The sequence below is a fragment of the Centroberyx affinis genome, unplaced genomic scaffold, assembly GCF_046629955.1.
Source record: "Centroberyx affinis isolate AG114_WGS23_722 - 3 ecotype Tasmania unplaced genomic scaffold, CSIRO-AGI_Caff_v1 ptg000969l_1, whole genome shotgun sequence".
NCBI lineage: Eukaryota > Metazoa > Chordata > Actinopteri > Beryciformes > Berycidae > Centroberyx > Centroberyx affinis.
The window spans coordinates 267,007-284,826 of record NW_027279540.1 but is presented as its reverse complement, the minus strand read 5'-3'; the positions used below and the strand labels follow the sequence as shown (position 1 = coordinate 284,826).

Sequence of the window (17,820 nt, the reverse complement as noted above, 5' to 3'; positions counted from 1 at the left end):
CACCCAAATACTACTTTCTGTCTTGCAATTCAACTTGGTTGCTAAGAGTTGCATGATTCACATTCAGTACTCACACTCTGATTGTCGTCCATCTTCTGCGGTCCTTGGCTATCCAATTCGCTTAAAAAAAACTAGGGTCCTAGAACTGCGGTCCTAGAACTGCAGTCCTGAAACTGCAGCCTCCAGTATTGCAGGAACATGCTACTCCCTGCGGAGACCTCTTGACTTCATCTTTAGAAACTTCTAGAGACCTTGGAGTTGGAGTTGTTTCACTTTCGTCCGCCTACCCATGCTCAATGACAATTCACATACAAAGGGATCAAGTAAGACTGTGGGACTCGACACCAATGAACATCTCCCCATACTAGCCGGAGCTGATCATGTCGCTCCCAGACTGTGTGCCAGCGACTACAGCTCCCATCAGACCCACATAAGGTTCGTCGTTCTTTTCTCCGAAGCTCCTGCAGTCAGAGCCTTCGTACACAACGCCTTCCTTCTGCGTCCCCTGAGCAGGTGGCTTGCCCCGATGGGAGCAGCAGTAAATCAGCCTCTGGAACCAGTGGTACTCGTGCCGGCAGGAACGTCGGAAGATGTAGTAAATGAAAGGGTTGTATACGGTGGAGCTTTTAGCGAAGAGACAGGGTAGCAGGGTAACAACTGGAGTTAGGTGGTCCTGCTCCTGGGAGTGGAACATGCTCCAAAAGCTGACAGCCACATAGGGAGACCAGGCCACAATGAAACCTGAGCCAATCATCACTGCCATCTGAAGTGAGAGGGGCAAAGAGGAAATGAGAGGACAGGGGAGGGGAGAGAGAACGAAAGGAGGATAAAAGAGGGAGTATGCAGAAGATGTGAGTTCAGGAGAGGAGGGAAGAATGGTGGGCAAGGGAAGAGTGGCAGAGAGAAGGAGAGGAGAGATAATAAAAAATAAGGTACCTGCACCTATGACAATTTATTTAAACTATTTGTTACAAACATCGGTGGCAGAAATGTGTTCAATGGTACAAATCAAAGGTTGTAAAACAAGTTGCAGCAGAGTCCGCTTGAGAGCAACAGACCTGCATCCTAAAAACTAAAGTTTAACATATCAAACTATGAAATATTGTGAGAAGGAATTTTACGGTGGTGGCGTTCATCATTTTGATGACAGTGCTAGCTAAATGCACAACAACAGTAACTGATTCCATAGTGTTTAAGGAGTAAATATAGACATTAACAAGCAAGTCCCAGCCATACTAGATTTATATCCCAGTGTGCATTCTGTAATTTTTTATGTTGGCACAAATGACAATCAAAAAACTTTATAAGGATTTTGATGCTCTAGTTTTCACCATCGAGAGTCTTTATAAGCGCTGAATTCTCTCTGGACATCAATCCCAAACAGGCACGGTCCTGAGCGCCTGTTTTTTTTTTTTTTTCAATGTAGTTGGTGATTTATTTTAAAAAATTGAGCTATATCTCATGTCTTGCCTGACACAAGGACTTCAGCAACCGCATGCACCCTTTCGAGTATGAGAACACAGGCATGATCTTGCTTAGCCCAAATGTCCAAAATCTTACACTAGCTGTAGAAACCCCCATTACATTTAACAACCAATCTAACTGGGGTGCCATAGACCATAGATCACCAAGAACACTAGTGGTTCAGAAATATGTTCACCAGTTATAGACTCTGACATTTACGATCTCTTCTCACTATGTTATATGACACTGAGATTGTACAGGGAAGAATCCATAAGGGTGGGGTGGCTGTTAAAGTCCTGCTGTTACAACATGAACATGGTAAGAGTCTTCTTCAAATATTGGTGATCTGAGGCAGGAAGCAAAACAAGCAAAACATATATATGTGTGTGCTGAAGCTTGATTAGAGTTGTTTTTAAACCCACTGATATGTATCGGGTGGAAGAGAGAGAGAGACAGACAGACAGAGAGAGAGAGAGAGACAGAGGGAGAGCATCCCTTTGATTTATTAATGCGGCTTGCTTTTTCATATGTGTGAAGTGGTAAACAAGCCAATAAACAACACCATGTCTCGATTTTGGATGAGAACATATTGAGATGAGTTGTATCTGACTTATTCATCGCAGCCTGTTTTGACAGAAGAAGAATGCAACAGTGTTGGCGCTTCCCAATAAGACCAAAATTAATATTACAGGTACGACACACACTCACACACACACACACACACACACACACACACACTCACCAGCGTTGTCCTGAGGGCATTTGCTACCACACTAACAAATCTGTTATGTTCACAGACACCCAGATGTGTAAAACCCAAGAGTGGTGACCAATCGCTGACCTCATGTGCTCTGTCAAGCACAATCCACATGATCACAGTGACTCACTCTCACTTCTGATCTTCTTCATCTCCTCTTCAATTCCAAGCAATGAGGCATAAGACGTTTTTCCCTGTTAGCTGCACCAGCACCCTGACACCACAATACACTAAATCGTAAGCATTAGTCATCGTGTCTGAGATATACAGTCAAAAACAAAAGAGTCAGGTCAGTGGGCTATATTTTTTCCATCTGCTGTGCAACTGAACAAGCCAAATTCTTTTAGTAATAGTTTTCAAAGCTAGGTAACTTACGGCTTTGCATTTAGACAGGCACAACTCTTGCAGTTTAGTTTAAATTAATTGTATATGAGTTGAATACCCATGGTGATTATTCATGTGAATATTTTAATAATATCACTGCCAAAAATAAATCAGGGCAAAATTATAATAGTAGCTTTAAGTAGCTACATACACACACATATGCACACGTACACACACATACATACAAGCACACACACATGCTCACATGTACTGTAAATGCTCACTGAAGTGCACACTATGGGATCACAGATTTGCATAGGTGGCAAACATTGCACAGATCACCTCACACACATTGAAATTGGATTAGTACTCACATTCTGCATTTCTTTCTCTACTTTTATTTTTCTTTTATGTTGTTTCATTTTTGTTGGTGCAATATCCTGCGGCATATTGTGCAGACAACATTTTAGACACAGCTAATTTAAAAAAAAAAAAAAAACACATTCTAAACATGCTTGATATAAACGGGATTGGCTTACTGTTATAAAAACAGAACAATTGTGTTGCACTGCAGCCTAAAAACAATGATCAACAACACACTTGGCATATATTGCTATGGCTTGTTTTTGAAGTGGATGATGCAATGGTGCTCTAACAAGTTAATTTTAATGTATGAGTAACTTTCCACAACACTAAAACCTTCCTTTAAAGAAAAAACATTATTATATTGCTCTTATTTCTTTTCAGCTGCTTTTGGCTCTGCTCTTACTCAGGTCTGTTCTAATTGTTTTGACATTTATTAAGTTTTATGTGCTTTGTTTGAATTATTTTTGGCTGTAATTTTTTTTATTATTCGCCTGATTTTATTACGTCTGTTTTCCTTCCTTGTCTCTGGGAAGCACTTTGTAACTTTGTTTGTGAAAAGTTTTACATAAATAAGTTTATTATTATTATTATATTACTGCTACTAGGGGACTGGACTGTGTGCATATGAGTAAAGGTTTCTCATGAAACCCACACATCAACATATATCAGTATCGATTTCACACAGTGAAACATAACACAAGCATCTATTGTTGTATTTAGTTAGTAAATTCAAAGGATTTGTAATGCGCTTCACCACGTTCCTAGTCTCATGGGAATCCAGAGAACAGAGGGGGCAGAGCCTGTCCGTGACCAGAAGAAAGCGTGGGACAGAGCCACGCATCGACCAACCAATACTTACAAGAGTGATTTTCTTCTCAATGTTGCCGTAGTGAAAGTCGTTGTTCTGGATGGACTGGTAGGCCCTGTGTAGCTTCCAGGCAATGCCGAAGTAGGTGAAGAGGATGGTGAGGCAGGGGATGAAGGTGCAGAGGACAGACAGAGTCATGATGAAGGTGGAGTGGTTCAGGGACTGCTGGTAGCCGATCCAGTCTACGGAGCAGGCGAGTCCGAAGGGCTCCGGCCCGTAGCTGCCCCAGCCCAGCAAAGGAAACGAGGCCCACAGGCCGGCATACAGCCAGATCCCACTGATCACAATGCTGATGGTTCTCCTCTGGAACTTGTTACCTAGTCACAAAAAGATTTTATTTAAGATGTTGAGTTTATGGCACTATTGTGTGTTGTATAGACTCTTCTTTGCACTATATGTGAAGTCTTGTACATATGGCTTTTGTACCATACTGTATAAGCAACAGCTAGACTAAAAACCAAACATAGCTTACAACTTATCACAGGCATGCATGCTCAACAGCACTGTTTATACAGCAATTTATTTACCGTAAATATTCCAATAATGGCCGTTATTTACCTCAACAAAAGAGAGCACCAGGCCTAGATTAGAGACAGGCTATTATTAGAGACAGGCCGTTATTTCTTTCAGCAGGTCAACAGCATCCATTATGCCTATAAAATGATTTGAAGAAGAATTTATCACTATTCATTAGTATTCAGGGTAATTCTTGGTAACATAGCGGTAGGCTACCTGAACATACTGGTCATCAGTCTTGCAAATAAAAGCATCAATGCATCAAAACAGAATGAAACAAAAACTCTCTGTCATGTATAATTGACTAACAAACAGCGAGCAAAACTGTATAGCGATCCATGCATTTCAAAGCTTTTGTTTCAGTACCTGTATCTATGGCAACAAGATAAACATGTCAGCGTGTTCCACTACATGCAGCGTCTCTTTTTGGTCACTTTTGGTATACTTTGTGACATTTTTGTAATTTTAATTATATTATAAACTGTATGAATTTAGCCTTCTTTCTGGTAATTCGGCCATATGTTTTTTGAGCCTTGCATAAGGGAAAGTGTTCCATGCAGTACGGTAGAAGTCTAACATGCATGAGCCAGCTTTACCACCACATACCAGGAAGCAGCTCGGTGATTTTCTACTTGTAGGGGCCAAGTCAAGGCATGAATTAAATATTTTGTTCAGTGATTCTCTTAGTTATAACAACACTGTGCTACCACAGCACTTTGGTGTTAACTTTTAAAGTCAACATGATTTCACTCAGTCCAATCGTTCATAGCCATCACTCCACCCCTCCATCCAAACACCTAAAAAGTGCTAGCTCACTTGTTTACGCATTCACAAAGCACTCCCTGGCTAGATATCCACCATTTGAGACCCAGTCTTTATTGGAAGTTTTACAGTATTATGATCATGACCTAATTTATAGAAAATGACTTTTTCCACACCGTGATTAAGTTTGATCGCACCCAGGTATTACAGAAGTGAAACATCTCACCCTGTCTGACCTAAATTTGCCTCTTGAAGAACACAGCTGTCTGAGAGCACTCTGCACCATGCAAATGGCCCAGCAGACCAGTCAACAGCAGCAGCACTGCATCGACCGGGGAGCCAGCATGTATAAATTACACTGCCCTTCAGTTTCCAGCTTATTCTTGAAGAGCCATTCAGCAAAGGATATTAGAACGCACTTGCTCAGGTGATATTTAAGCTCTTCTTCACTGATGCCACAATTCTCATACTAGCTGAATTTTACCATTGCAGTTTCGTCAGTCCTTGCAGATGCCCCACGTGCTCTGACAGTAATATGCTATCTCTCAGTGTAGAGTTGTATGCCATTGCTTGGTGTACCAGAACAAATGGATATGACTCTAAATGTCAGCCATCAATCTAATCCGTATTATTCAGCCGGCCATACTGCAAATACTGCCTGCTTGAGATCCTATCAGATGATCCAATTGCATGGAAAGAGTGCTGTGTTCACTGAGTTGAGAAATGGAATAAGACAGCTCCAAAAAAGACCAGGCTTGTTCAATTGGTTTAAAACTGGCTTGATTGGGAGAAAGCCTGGTTAAACTGGCAAAATTTTTCAGCAAACTGAATTAATTATATTGCTTTTATAATTCAATGGATCAATAAATCATGGGTATGATGCATCATATAAGGTTAACCCACCTTTAACCTTACTTAAAGGTGGGTCATGTAATTTGTTCAGTCTCATCAATAACTCTGTCTATACGCCAATAAGGTGCATAATGGATGATAACCTGAAAGAGGTGAGTAGGTTCCCAGGTTGGGATCAGGTTCACTGAATGCAAATGTGTTCTTCACCATTTGATGTGCCTCCAGCTTAAGATAACATTAGATATTCCTGTGACCTTTGACATGATCAGTTTCTTACTTGACAAGATTGATTTCTTACTTGACATTATTGATTTCTTACCTGACAAGATTGATTTCTTACTTGAAGTCTATTCTAGGGTTGCATTACTGAGATCACCTGGTTAGACCCTTTCACACCACCAGTTCTACCTTTTACCAAGCTCATTGCTTTGGTACGAAACAGGCTGTACAGTTTAATTCCAAGCATGAAGTCAGTATAAGTGTTGTTATGTGATGACTGCTGTAAGCAAGGAAATTTGTTTATCTGGTCAGCTGCGCATGTGTAATGTTTAGTGTTATAGGGCCACAAATTTCTTGTTTAGGGCCACCAAAACCCTGGGGCCGGCCCTGTCCCCTGCTAATCCTATCTGATTCTGTGGTCTAAACCAGAGTACACTACCTGTCTTGGGCGGGTTCCCTGTCACCAGATACCTGACCATCCCCATCACAGCCAGAGTCATGATGCTGGTTATACTGAAGATCATGCCCATCAGGCCATAGTAGAGGCAGGAGGTGTCGCCTCCAATCCAGGCGTGGTTAAAGGCCGAGGCGATGGAGAGAGGATACATGCTGAGGGCCATGCCGATGTCTGTTACCGCCAGGTTGACTGTCAGCAGCTCGGGGGCTTTGAGCAGGGTGGGACGACGGGCCGAGCTGACCAGGACTGCCGCGTTCCCCAAGACAGACAGGACGGCTGCAGGAAAGAATGACAAAGGGGTAAGAAGAACCATGGTCTCTTCAACCAGTCAATCCATTAATGAGTCCTCTATGAGTCACCCAGAGGAAAATCCCCCTTAAAGAAAACTCACAGCCACATGGATTAAAGAGGGAAAAGACTATTTTGCTATCATTTAATGGGCCGGTTCTACAGTATTGCGACCTTGATTCTCGATTTAGCAATGGCTAACATATATTTTGAGTGTTAATCTCCCATATTCCACTACTATAAAGCTGCTTAACATCTAACTGTTTTTGCTCCTAGGTCCAGGCAAAGACTACATACTTCATTTCTGGACAGTAACAGAGTAAATGTATCATTTGATCACAAAATCCTTGGAATGCTTTCTTTCTTTCTTTCTCTTTTACAATATTAACCCCTACTTTGTTTCCAAGATGTCAAGAAAGAAAATGCTTTAATAATTGATTGATCCTCATAGGGAGATGCTTGCCCAGATGGAGCTTGACTTGAAGGACTTTCTCTGGAGAGCCAGTCGTCATCTGGAAAACAATCTCTTTAAATAACAGCTTCTCTCTAGGATGACATCACTGAGAAACACACTCAACTCTTACTACTCAGTATGCTGAGCAATACTAATTAATTCTTGATATTCACTGTACACCATGTATAGCTGAATACTAATGGGGTTGTGTGAGTGTTCATTCATATGATGTCTATTCACTGTTCTGGTCTGCATGAATGGTTTTCCCCTCACTTTCCCACTTCTCTCCTCTCTCCGGGAAACAAAAAGATGTATATCTGAAATAACCCCTACGCCTTTCTTTTGTGAGACATCAGAGTTCATCACATGGAACAAGAGATCCATTAATGCCGTGTAAATGTGCATCAGAGAGCTGATCAACTTGAAAATGGAGACACACACTCAGTGGCCACTTTATTAGGGACATCTAGCCAGTACTAGGTATGGTCTTCTGCTGCTGTAGCCCATCTGCTTCAGAGTTTGACAAGTTGTGTGTTCTGAGATGCAATTTTGCACATCACTGTTGTACCAAGCTGTACTTATGACCCGCCTGGTATAGCTTGAACTAGTGTTGCCTTTCTCCTCTGACCTCTCTCCAAAATTAGGTGTTTTCTAGACATTGTAGTACACAAAAATTCTAGGAGGTCGGACACTTCTGAGATGTTGGGACTGTTACGTCTGGCACCAACGATCATAAATGTTCCCCTCTTTTCTTTTCCTCTACCCGTGTCCATGCCAATGTATTCATTTCAGAGTAATACATGATACACCTACTTCAGTTGTTCTTGCATTTCATATGTGTATGTGTATGTTTATATATATATAGATATATGTATGCTTGTTTTTGCCTGTCTGTTATGAGTTGTGTTTTATCATTTATGGTCTTGCATTGAATTTATTCATACATTACTTCTTTGTCTTTGTGTACATTACTTGTCTCTCTTTGTGTATCTAAAATTTACAATGAAGTGCATATCATGAAAAAAGAAATTCAGAGTAAAACTAACTAAAAGTATAATGAAAGACTATACAACAACTGAGTAGTCCTCTGTTGAGCACCTCATTTAAGCCACTCGAAGCATGAGCATGGTGTGATGATAATGGATTCAATCAACTGCTGAGTATGACCAATCAGTTTTGACACAGTTCATCTGGAATCCTGTTGTGGGCTGAACCTGAACATATACTGTACATTTTGGGACCAACTGGAAGATCTCAGTCGTGGAGCAAATGTAATGTGAGATGAGAACATGACATCATCTCAGGCCAAGACCACAGACTCAAACACAAGAATAATATACAGTAGCACAATAATGATGGGCATGATAAAGAATCCTTATGTGTCAAGCAAAAATAACAAATTATTATTATTATTATTTTTGCAATTAGTATTTTATTATATAAAATTAATATAGAAAAGATTTAAACTAGAAAGCGCAGTGTGATAGTATTGAGACAGTTACAGAGAATGTGCACTTTGATATAATATAATGTGCACAACTGATATAACCACTCAATGCAAAATAACCCACAAGAGTTCAAGTTTTGACTACGACAAATTGATGTTCAGCTCAACAGAATATGGCGCCATGGCAGACACCAGTCTTCTTATCTGGTCTCTTATGTTCTCTTATGGAACAGGGTTGATGGGTAATAGATTACATGTGATTAGATTACAGTCAAATGACTACAAAATATGATTTAATCAGATACATTTACAGTAAAAATAAAAAGTAAGAAAACACTTTACTGTAAATCAACTTATAGATTAGTTTATACAATTTAAAATTATGTAGTGATAATACAAAGGTATCAAAATAGTTAAATGACAGCAAACAAAAACATTATGTCCATTTGAGTTCATATTTTATAGGTTTTGAAGGCAGACAAAGCAATCCAAAAGAAGCTGAAAATAATCAGATTAGGTTACTGAATTCTACAAGAAATCTAGAAATCTAGTGAATCATGGCTACAATTTTAATCAGATAATCAGAAATCTGTAACGGATTACATTTAATTCTCCCCCACTCCTGCATGGCAACATGCGGATGATCCTAACATAGAAAATATTGGAACATTAATTACAAAATTACTGCTAATGTTTCCTCCATTAGTAAGATTTGATTGATGTATTCTCGGTTCAACCTGCTTTACATAATATCTCCCCCCTGTTCCATAGAGTTACGGAAATTTGATTAATCCAACATGTAATATTGTGCTGGAATTTGCTCATTTCTTTTCAATAGCCCTTTTAATCAATGAAAAAGCATGTGAGGTTTTGTCCTTCAGTAGTCCTAATGGATCTTGGTTCTCTTTTCTCTTCCAAAGCAACCTTTGGTTGACTTACATTAATACCTTGTTCATGACATTTCTATCACCTTTAAACAAAAAACAGACGTCTGTGCACCTTTACTAGATATTTGAAGAATTTGTTCATAAATAAGTGCTTTGTGCAGGTTTTGTTAGACCTTGACTGGCCTGAGCCTACAACAACAAATCTCTATTGAAATTCTTCTGTGTGTGAGTTGAATGCGACTCACATTCTTGTCATTTTGACCTCATTTTGACATTTAGAGTCGAGTCTAGTCGAGGCGAGTTGAGCCGGTACCATGCCTTTGCACCTCAAACCTAGAGATCTAAGAAAATAAGATTGTTGTATTGCAACATTCATTGTAAATCACTCTGGATAAGAGCATTAGCTCAATATGTAGTGTATAATCAAAGGCTCACTCCATGGGTATGGAAATGTGAGGAGAATCACTGTTGATCAACTCCATACCTTTCAACCATATGGTATCTTTTAGAACTTTTATTTCATATATTTTCTATTTGCTGTATTATTAGGATCCCTATTGACTGATGGCATACAAATGAGAGTCTTCATAGAACTGGAATCTGAAGAAAGGAAGATATTATAGCCTACTGATAGCTGACAAAACAAAAATGAGGTTAGAATAAAAAACTAAAAAAAAGCAATATGATACAAAAAAATATACAACTACAAAAAAAAACACCACAAATTCCATCAACCCAAATACGTATATTAAGCCAAATTACTGATTCTTTTCTTAAGGTGAATTTGCTAAATTTAGCCTGTGGTGGCAACACATTTTAACACAACACAAAATAACAGCAGAGATCATTACACCCGAGGATTAATTAACACAACCTTGCTCATGTAATTAAATACAGTCTTGAGAGTCATTCTAGATTCACTGCAACATGTTGCTTGTGGCCTTGTGAGTTTAGTTGAGATTCAAGATGTAGGGTGAGAATTATTGATGTCATGATGTGACTTGAGAAGTTCCCTAACACGTTATCCTCATGACTTATTCAGGTGTTGTTTCGGTGTTGTCAAATACCCTTTTAGCACATACAGTAGTCTCTGTTATGTTATGTGTGGGAAATGCTCTTTATTTCTCAGTTCAGTCTATCCAAATAACAACAGACTTGATGCTGTTTTTCAGTTGTGTGTGCATGTATAGGCTATGACTATATTTTGGCTGTATTTTATTTTGACTTTTTCCTTAGCAAGCTCAGTCTACAGAAGCCAAGAGTGGCCATAGTTGCTCTTTTTGTTTTTTAACCCCGCTATCTCGAGATCACAGGTTAATTATCTCATTATCTCGAGACATTGATTTTTGTTTTCTTGTGACCACATCTCATTATCATGAGATAACAAAACATGGTATAAAAAAAACATTTTTTGTTATCTCATCACAAGAAAAAAAAGTTACATTTCTTGAGGTAATGATGAGGTAACGATGAGGTAAAGATGATTAATTTGTGATCTTGAGATAACGGAAATAAAATAAAAATGAGCAACCTCAGCCACTCTGGGCTTCCATATCAGTCGGTATCTCCTATCTGATTATTGAAGAAAATTACAAATGGGTTACCTCCTCAGCACAGAACATCAAGTCTGTCATTTGAATGAACTGAACAGAAGAATAAAAAATATTCCCTCAGGTGATAATAGTGGAGATTCTCAGCTTCTTGGGCAACAATGGCTTTGAAGAGCTGATGGCATTTCTAAATATGATGATGATGATTTAGTCGTCTCAGCAGAATTGTACAGACATGGTTCATTTCTATACTGTTTATGACTGGGAATTGCAATTCTGCATGATTGATTTTGTGTTTGAACAATGTCAGCTTTAGCTAACCATAGTGTCTGGTCACCTAACCATCACTGTCTTGTTGTAAACACATCTGATTTTGCCAGCAAATGAATCTAGTAGAAGCTAGCGTTGGCTAGTACTTGTGTGTTAACATTATCAGCAGTTGCTTTGCTAAATTAGCCAGCTGACTAGCTAACAAAGCCAAAAACCAAATGTTTATTCAGGTTAACTGAGCTGATTCTTCTCAAGCTGCAACGCAGGGCCGTATTTACTAAGCGTTTATTATGTTAATACAGTTGAGTGTGTAAAACATGCAGATTCTGATCTACGAATGTCCTTAATTTCTCCATTACATAAATATTAATTATCCATTAAAAATAAGGTTAGTATCATGGGTTTCATGGTTTGATTCACAGAAACAGAGAAGCACAATCACATGGGGTAGACACTTGGTAGGAGACTTTCAACATGTTTGACCCAGTTAATATGTATTTTGAGAATGAATCGGAATATATTTGCTCCTTATTTTCACTGCATTTCCCCCAGGGGCAATGCCTTACATCTTTTGCATGTGCATTTTGATGTAATATTTAAAAATATTTAATGTAATCGTGAAGGATGGAATAAAAAAGGCAACACAATTACTTCATAACGCCTTTCTATTCCATCTTTCTTTGCTCATAGCCTTTTGACATTTCCACTGGTCATCAGATGCAAGGGATGAGAGGAGCCAGTTGAAGTGGCTCGGTCACCTGGTAAGGAAAGCTCCTGGGAGGGAGGAGTGGAGAAGGCCCGGGGCAGACCCAGGGCTGCTGGAGGGACTACATGTCCCAGCTGGCCTGAGAGCAGCTGGGATCCCCAGGAGGAGCTGCAGGTCTGGGCTGCTCTGCTGCCCTGTTACCACCATGACCCTGACCTGGATAAGTGGCTAGAAGACGGATGCATTTATGAATGGGTTTAAGAACGACTTGTTAACCCTTTACAAACCATTGCAAACTTTGTAATAAGGTCCAACATAATGCGTTTTACAAATATTTTTTAATCATTTATGAATACTTAATTATGTATTTTAAAGTGATTAACTTCGATAATCACAAATTACTAGCAATTTGTTAGCTAAGGAAATCACAATTATTGATTTAATTTATACAACATATAAATGATTAATTAATTTATTTATTTTTTGGGATTAATTAATGATCAATCAATGCATACTATATCATTTACTATTAATTGGTAAACAATGTAGGAAATTGACTGATCAAGTAGTTGTTAGTTAACCATTAAATAATAATAAATATCAGATAATGATGAATTCATCACTCAGTGGTATAAACTCTTAAACACACATTAATTACTGATGTAATAATTATTGATTGTGAATAATATAAAATGCTCTTAGGTGGAGCAGTAAACTTTTTATTCAGAATATTTCGCTATGCTAAATATACTGTATTTCAGTATGTTTGGCAGCATGACAATAGCATCACAACAGCTGTATCACACTGAGATGGGACCTGGAAGCAGGGGTTAAACCCAGGATTTGTTGTTCAGTATACATGGGATGTGAGGCATGTTGCAAGCCCACAAGTGTTCTCTTAATTTCAAAGCCACAAACAATGTCTTGCTTTTTTTTTTTGCATTTCATATCAAAGCACAGACCACACACATACACACACACACACACACACACACACACACACACAAACGCACACACAAACACACACAGAGTCTACCACCCAGTGAGCACGAAGCGAAAAAAAAACAGGCTTATCCTAGAATTTAAGCCCCTCCTGACTACTTCTGTCTGTATATCATCCCTGATGGAGAACATGTCCCACCCCATGCAGGACACTCTGACAGCACTGGGCAGCTCCTTCAGTGACAGGCTGCTTCACCCGCGGTGTGTGAAGAAGAGGTATCGCAGGTCCTTCCTTCCTGCTGCTGTCAGACTTTACAATCAACACTGCTCCCAGTAGACCACACACACCAAGACTGACAAATTCACTCATGTGCAATATCAATGTATACCAAACCAAATCAATATTTCCTATGTGCAATAATGTGAATTCAACTGTTTACTGTATACTTTAATTTTACTTTATTTACTTAATTTATTTATTATATCTTGCTTTTTACTGATGCATTTTTTACTTGCTTTTGCACTATCCCCTTTGCTGCTGTAACACTGTTGTAACACAAATTTCCCTGTTGTGCGATTAATAAAGGATTATTTTATCTTCTCTTATATCCAGAATCACTTTATTTTGCCAAGTACAATGGGTGCACAAGGATTTTGACCTGGTATATTGGTGCTGCTGACACAATAGAAGACAGTTATACAATTCAGAATGAGCAGAACCTCACATATAATACAAACAAGACATACTGTATAATAGTAGTAGATGGAATATAAACACAGTAGACAGATAAGAATTGCATCCATGTAAGAGCATTGTCATGGTTGATAGCAGCTTTGTCTATTGACTCAAATACACAGACACTGGTAAATGCTGCATAAACCTTGCTGCATGATGATGCACAATTAGATTTAGATTTGGTTTTAGCTTAATGCACCCTTACAAATTATGACTCACATTCTCACGCCAACCCATCCACACACACATGCTGACAAAGCTTATGTAGAGTTGATAGAGGTGTTTCTGTACAGGAATACATTTACAACTTAGTATGATCTTGATTAATACTTTATCATTTATCTGCTCACTTTGATTTTAATTTTGCTCAAAGATCTCTCAGTAGTTCTTTATGGGAGTTTGTTGGAAACTATGGCTAATTCCAGGAAGCTCCGGGTCACTCTGGGAGGAACAGCAACCCTGCAACCCTAAAAACACTCAGTGGGCTAAGGCACGTACGTCATGTAATTGCATTGTCGTGTCTGTGTTTCCGGTTCATAGCCCTTCATAGTCATTTGTTATGCCCTCTCTCTGACTTTTCCGGTGTGTGAGTTGGTCATTCGCATGGGGTTCAGGAGTCAACCAGTGTAGAATCAAAATCAACATTTGTGGTCTCAGGGAATGAAAAGAGGATGTATGAATGTGTGTGTGTGTGTGTGTGTGTGTGTGTGTGTGTGTGTGTGTGTGTGCGTGACTATGTATATAAATGATTATGTGTTTCCTTAATTTTGCTTCAAGCATTGTATCAGGATGGGATGCGGTGCGTCTTGTGATGAATGTTCTGCATAAGCGCCCCATAGAGTTGTGAGTGTGTGTAACCTCTTGGCCTGGCAGTGTGGCTCGATATCAGGCAGGGAATAAACAGAGGCTCTCGTGGTTGTGAGGGAAGTGACTTTCGATTGTTTATCTGCATGAAAAGCAACTGTGAGACCTTCAAGAGCATCAATCAATGTCAGCCTCTGGATCATATGGGTTTCCTGAGATGGATCTCTCATTTACTCTGATATAGTGAAGAGTTCATGGTTGACTCAAAGGTACAGTACAGTAAATAAGCCCAAAACCTTAACTACCACTGTTGATAAAGATAAAAATTGTGTAATTGTAACTGTGATAATGAACTGAATCAACCTGTTGCACATGATGTAACGTTTCCAGGGTTGGAAAGGTTATTTTTATTTTGCAGTCTGCTGCAACTGCTGTTTCCCTACTTAAAATTCTAATCGGTGAGATTATAATTTGAATCCACAGTAATCCCCTGCGATACTATAACTGTGTGACATAATTTAATTACACTCGACAAATTTAAAGATTGTAATTTGAATAGTGCTATTGTTGCCAGCTGCAGGTGTCATTAAGCATTATTTCAAGAGGAGCGAAATTATGTTTTTGTTTATTATCTCAATCTGAAAGCTTTTTCCCTTGAAATATGCTTCTGAGAAAGCAGAGGTAATGAGTTTTTTTTACAAGTATCTGTAGTACTTTTTGGTGTACCAACTTTCCCTCAACTTGCCGCGTCTCCTTCTACTTCAGTCAGTGATTTCCTAAATTTCTTTCACAACCCCCAGAGAATTGGCGTGAAGTTGTTGCTTTCAACCAAAGGTGAGCATATGGGCAAATAAATATAGTTCAATAGCCAACTAGTTTGTGAACACTGGGGCGTATCCAAGGAGGTGTATCTATGTTCACAGCCCTAGCGCTTCCTCAAAACACAAAATGTCAGGCAGCTGCATTGCATTATGGGCTATTTAGCCTAGTGTTGGTGAGATAGTTGGTATCTCTCCCACTTCAATGATGGATTTCTCCCTGTATGATTGTTGAATGTAAACTGGTGAGTCTAGAAAGAAGGCCTCACGCTTTGATTTTGAGGGACTGACACCAAACCTGACATTTACCGTTGATATTTTATATAGCTGAATTTTTTTTTTTTATGCTGTCAAACTCCATTGTAGTTGCACTGGAAATATCTCGAGGTGATGTCATGTTATTTTATCCGGTGAATAAGAAAACTACAAGAAAACTACACCACCAAACAACAAAATGGGCCCATTGTCAAGAGCTATTTTATAACAGTGTTTTAGGGTGGATTTTTCCTTCAATAATGGAGCAACATTATCAGCGATAACAATGTACAGCCTTGAGCAAGCAAGTATCAAGTCTCATAGCACACACATAAGAGACGTTTTCTGACTGTTGTGAGGAGTTGTTATCAGTAAGTATTATGACATTGTCAGTTGAAATAAAAATAAAAAGTTACATCTCTCATAATGTAATAATTGCTGGCTAATGTAATTATGTATTACATTAGCAGCAATGATATAGTGGTAAATAGAAAAGTGGGTTTCATACAACTTACATCAGTTTGATACTATTTGCTGTGATGTATCACTAAGAATTCACATCATAAAGATCTATGTAGCCTAAAAAGTTGATTAAACTGAGTGTAGGTGGGTTCAGTCTCCACTACATCCCTGATTATCATGAAATAAATTATTACAACATCACACTGAAGATGTTTTTGAGGGGACGTGACATTTTTAGTTATTACATCATCTGGCAGTTATTACATTATCAGTTGCTACACTCCCCGACCTTCAGCCTTACATAAGGGGGAAACACAGAGGGCATTCAGGGCATCAGGAAGTTAATCACTCCCATCAAATCCCAGTAATGGCCTGTGGAGAGAGGAACGTATGTGCTGTATGTCGGGCTCAAAGCAGAACTCTAACCTGGCCCAAATTTTCTCTTAATTTTCCATCATACAGAACGATTTTGACCAAAATCCCATCAATTGCTTCACTACAGTGCTGTAGTGGCAAGATAGCCTAGTGGTTAGAGAGACCATGTCACCTGGAGGACCCATGTTCATAGTTTGTAGTTATAGTTACGAAAAGTAATGCAGCCTAATTTCATGTGATATTGACATTGAAATTGCACAGTGGAAGGTAAAGGCATGGATTGGTGACCCAGGTTCAAGTCCTGACTCATGCAAAGAAGTCCAAGACCAAAACCTTATCCTAACCTTAACCAATTTGTTTTAGTTGTCTACCCTTAACCAAAGCCTGAACATAACCCTAACCTTAACCAAAGTTGTATTTTCTTGCCAACTTTAAACCAATCTCTATTTAATTTTGGCACAGCCAGTAGTTTGATATGATTTTTGCCAACACAACAGGTTATGTGGCTGGCAATGCATAGATATAGTACAAATCAAGAGTGAATCACTTTTTGTAAGATACGGTATGTACAAACTTTGTTTTGACAACTCACTGATGAGTTCCAGGGGTGTTATTCCCTCTGCTCTGACTTCCAGGAAGAGGGCAAGAAAAAAGGGAATTTTCCCACTGGGCTCAATAAAGTACATTTCAATCATAAGTCATTTGTGATTTTTACTTTCATGCCAGCAATCATTTGGTAAGAGGAGGTGTAACATTTTTCAAATGGTAGCTATCTCATTTTGGATTGAGACTCTTAACCACCAAACTCCACACAATATGCCAAGTAATGTACTCACCAATGACTAACAGGTACATCCCTGCCCAAAAATCGATGGTAGGGGAGAGTTGGGACGTGTATTTATCCTCCATCTCTGTCCCGTCAGTAGTGACAAAAAACACACCAACCACTCCCAGTAAGAGAAAAACACTTTCAGCAGGTCCCCAAACTTAGTCCCAAATATGTCTGTCCTGAAAATTTAAAGAAACTGAGCACATTGTTCCCTGTCTTTCTTGTCAGACATGAAAAACACTGCATGGACCATTGACACAAACACAGAAAGACAGACAGATCCCCCTTTACATACATACACACACACACACACACACACACACACACACACACACACACACACACACACACACACACAGACAGGTAATGCAGATTAGGATTACTAACAATCACTTCATGAACCTCCCCTCCT

At 39.1% G+C, this 17,820-nt stretch overlaps 1 protein-coding gene across 1 annotated transcript; it reads right to left on the bottom strand.

Moving 5' to 3' along the window:
• Positions 1–364: 364 nt before the first annotated feature.
• On the bottom strand, positions 365–17,488 carry opn8a (opsin 8, group member a). Its single transcript, XM_071522266.1, has 4 exons — positions 17,416–17,488; positions 6,568–6,861; positions 3,771–4,096; positions 365–763 (listed from the first exon to the last, which is right to left on the bottom strand). Exons 1-4 carry the CDS (start codon positions 17,486–17,488, stop codon positions 365–367), a joined length of 1,092 nt encoding a protein of 363 aa, XP_071378367.1.
• Positions 17,489–17,820: the final 332 nt, after the last annotated feature.

Excerpts from the sequence above, each read along its gene's own strand:
- opn8a (XM_071522266.1), bottom strand. The coding sequence starts at position 17,488 with ATGGAGGATAAATACACGTCCCAACTCTCCCCTACCATCGATTTTTGG. Across the intron at positions 4,097-6,567 it reads AGGGAACCCGCCCAAGACAG|GTAACAAGTTCCAGAGGAGA; the intron begins GTAGTGTACTCT and ends TTTTGTGACTAG. Across the intron at positions 764-3,770 it reads TTGAGAAGAAAATCACTCTT|ATGGCAGTGATGATTGGCTC; the intron begins GTAAGTATTGGT and ends CTCTCACTTCAG.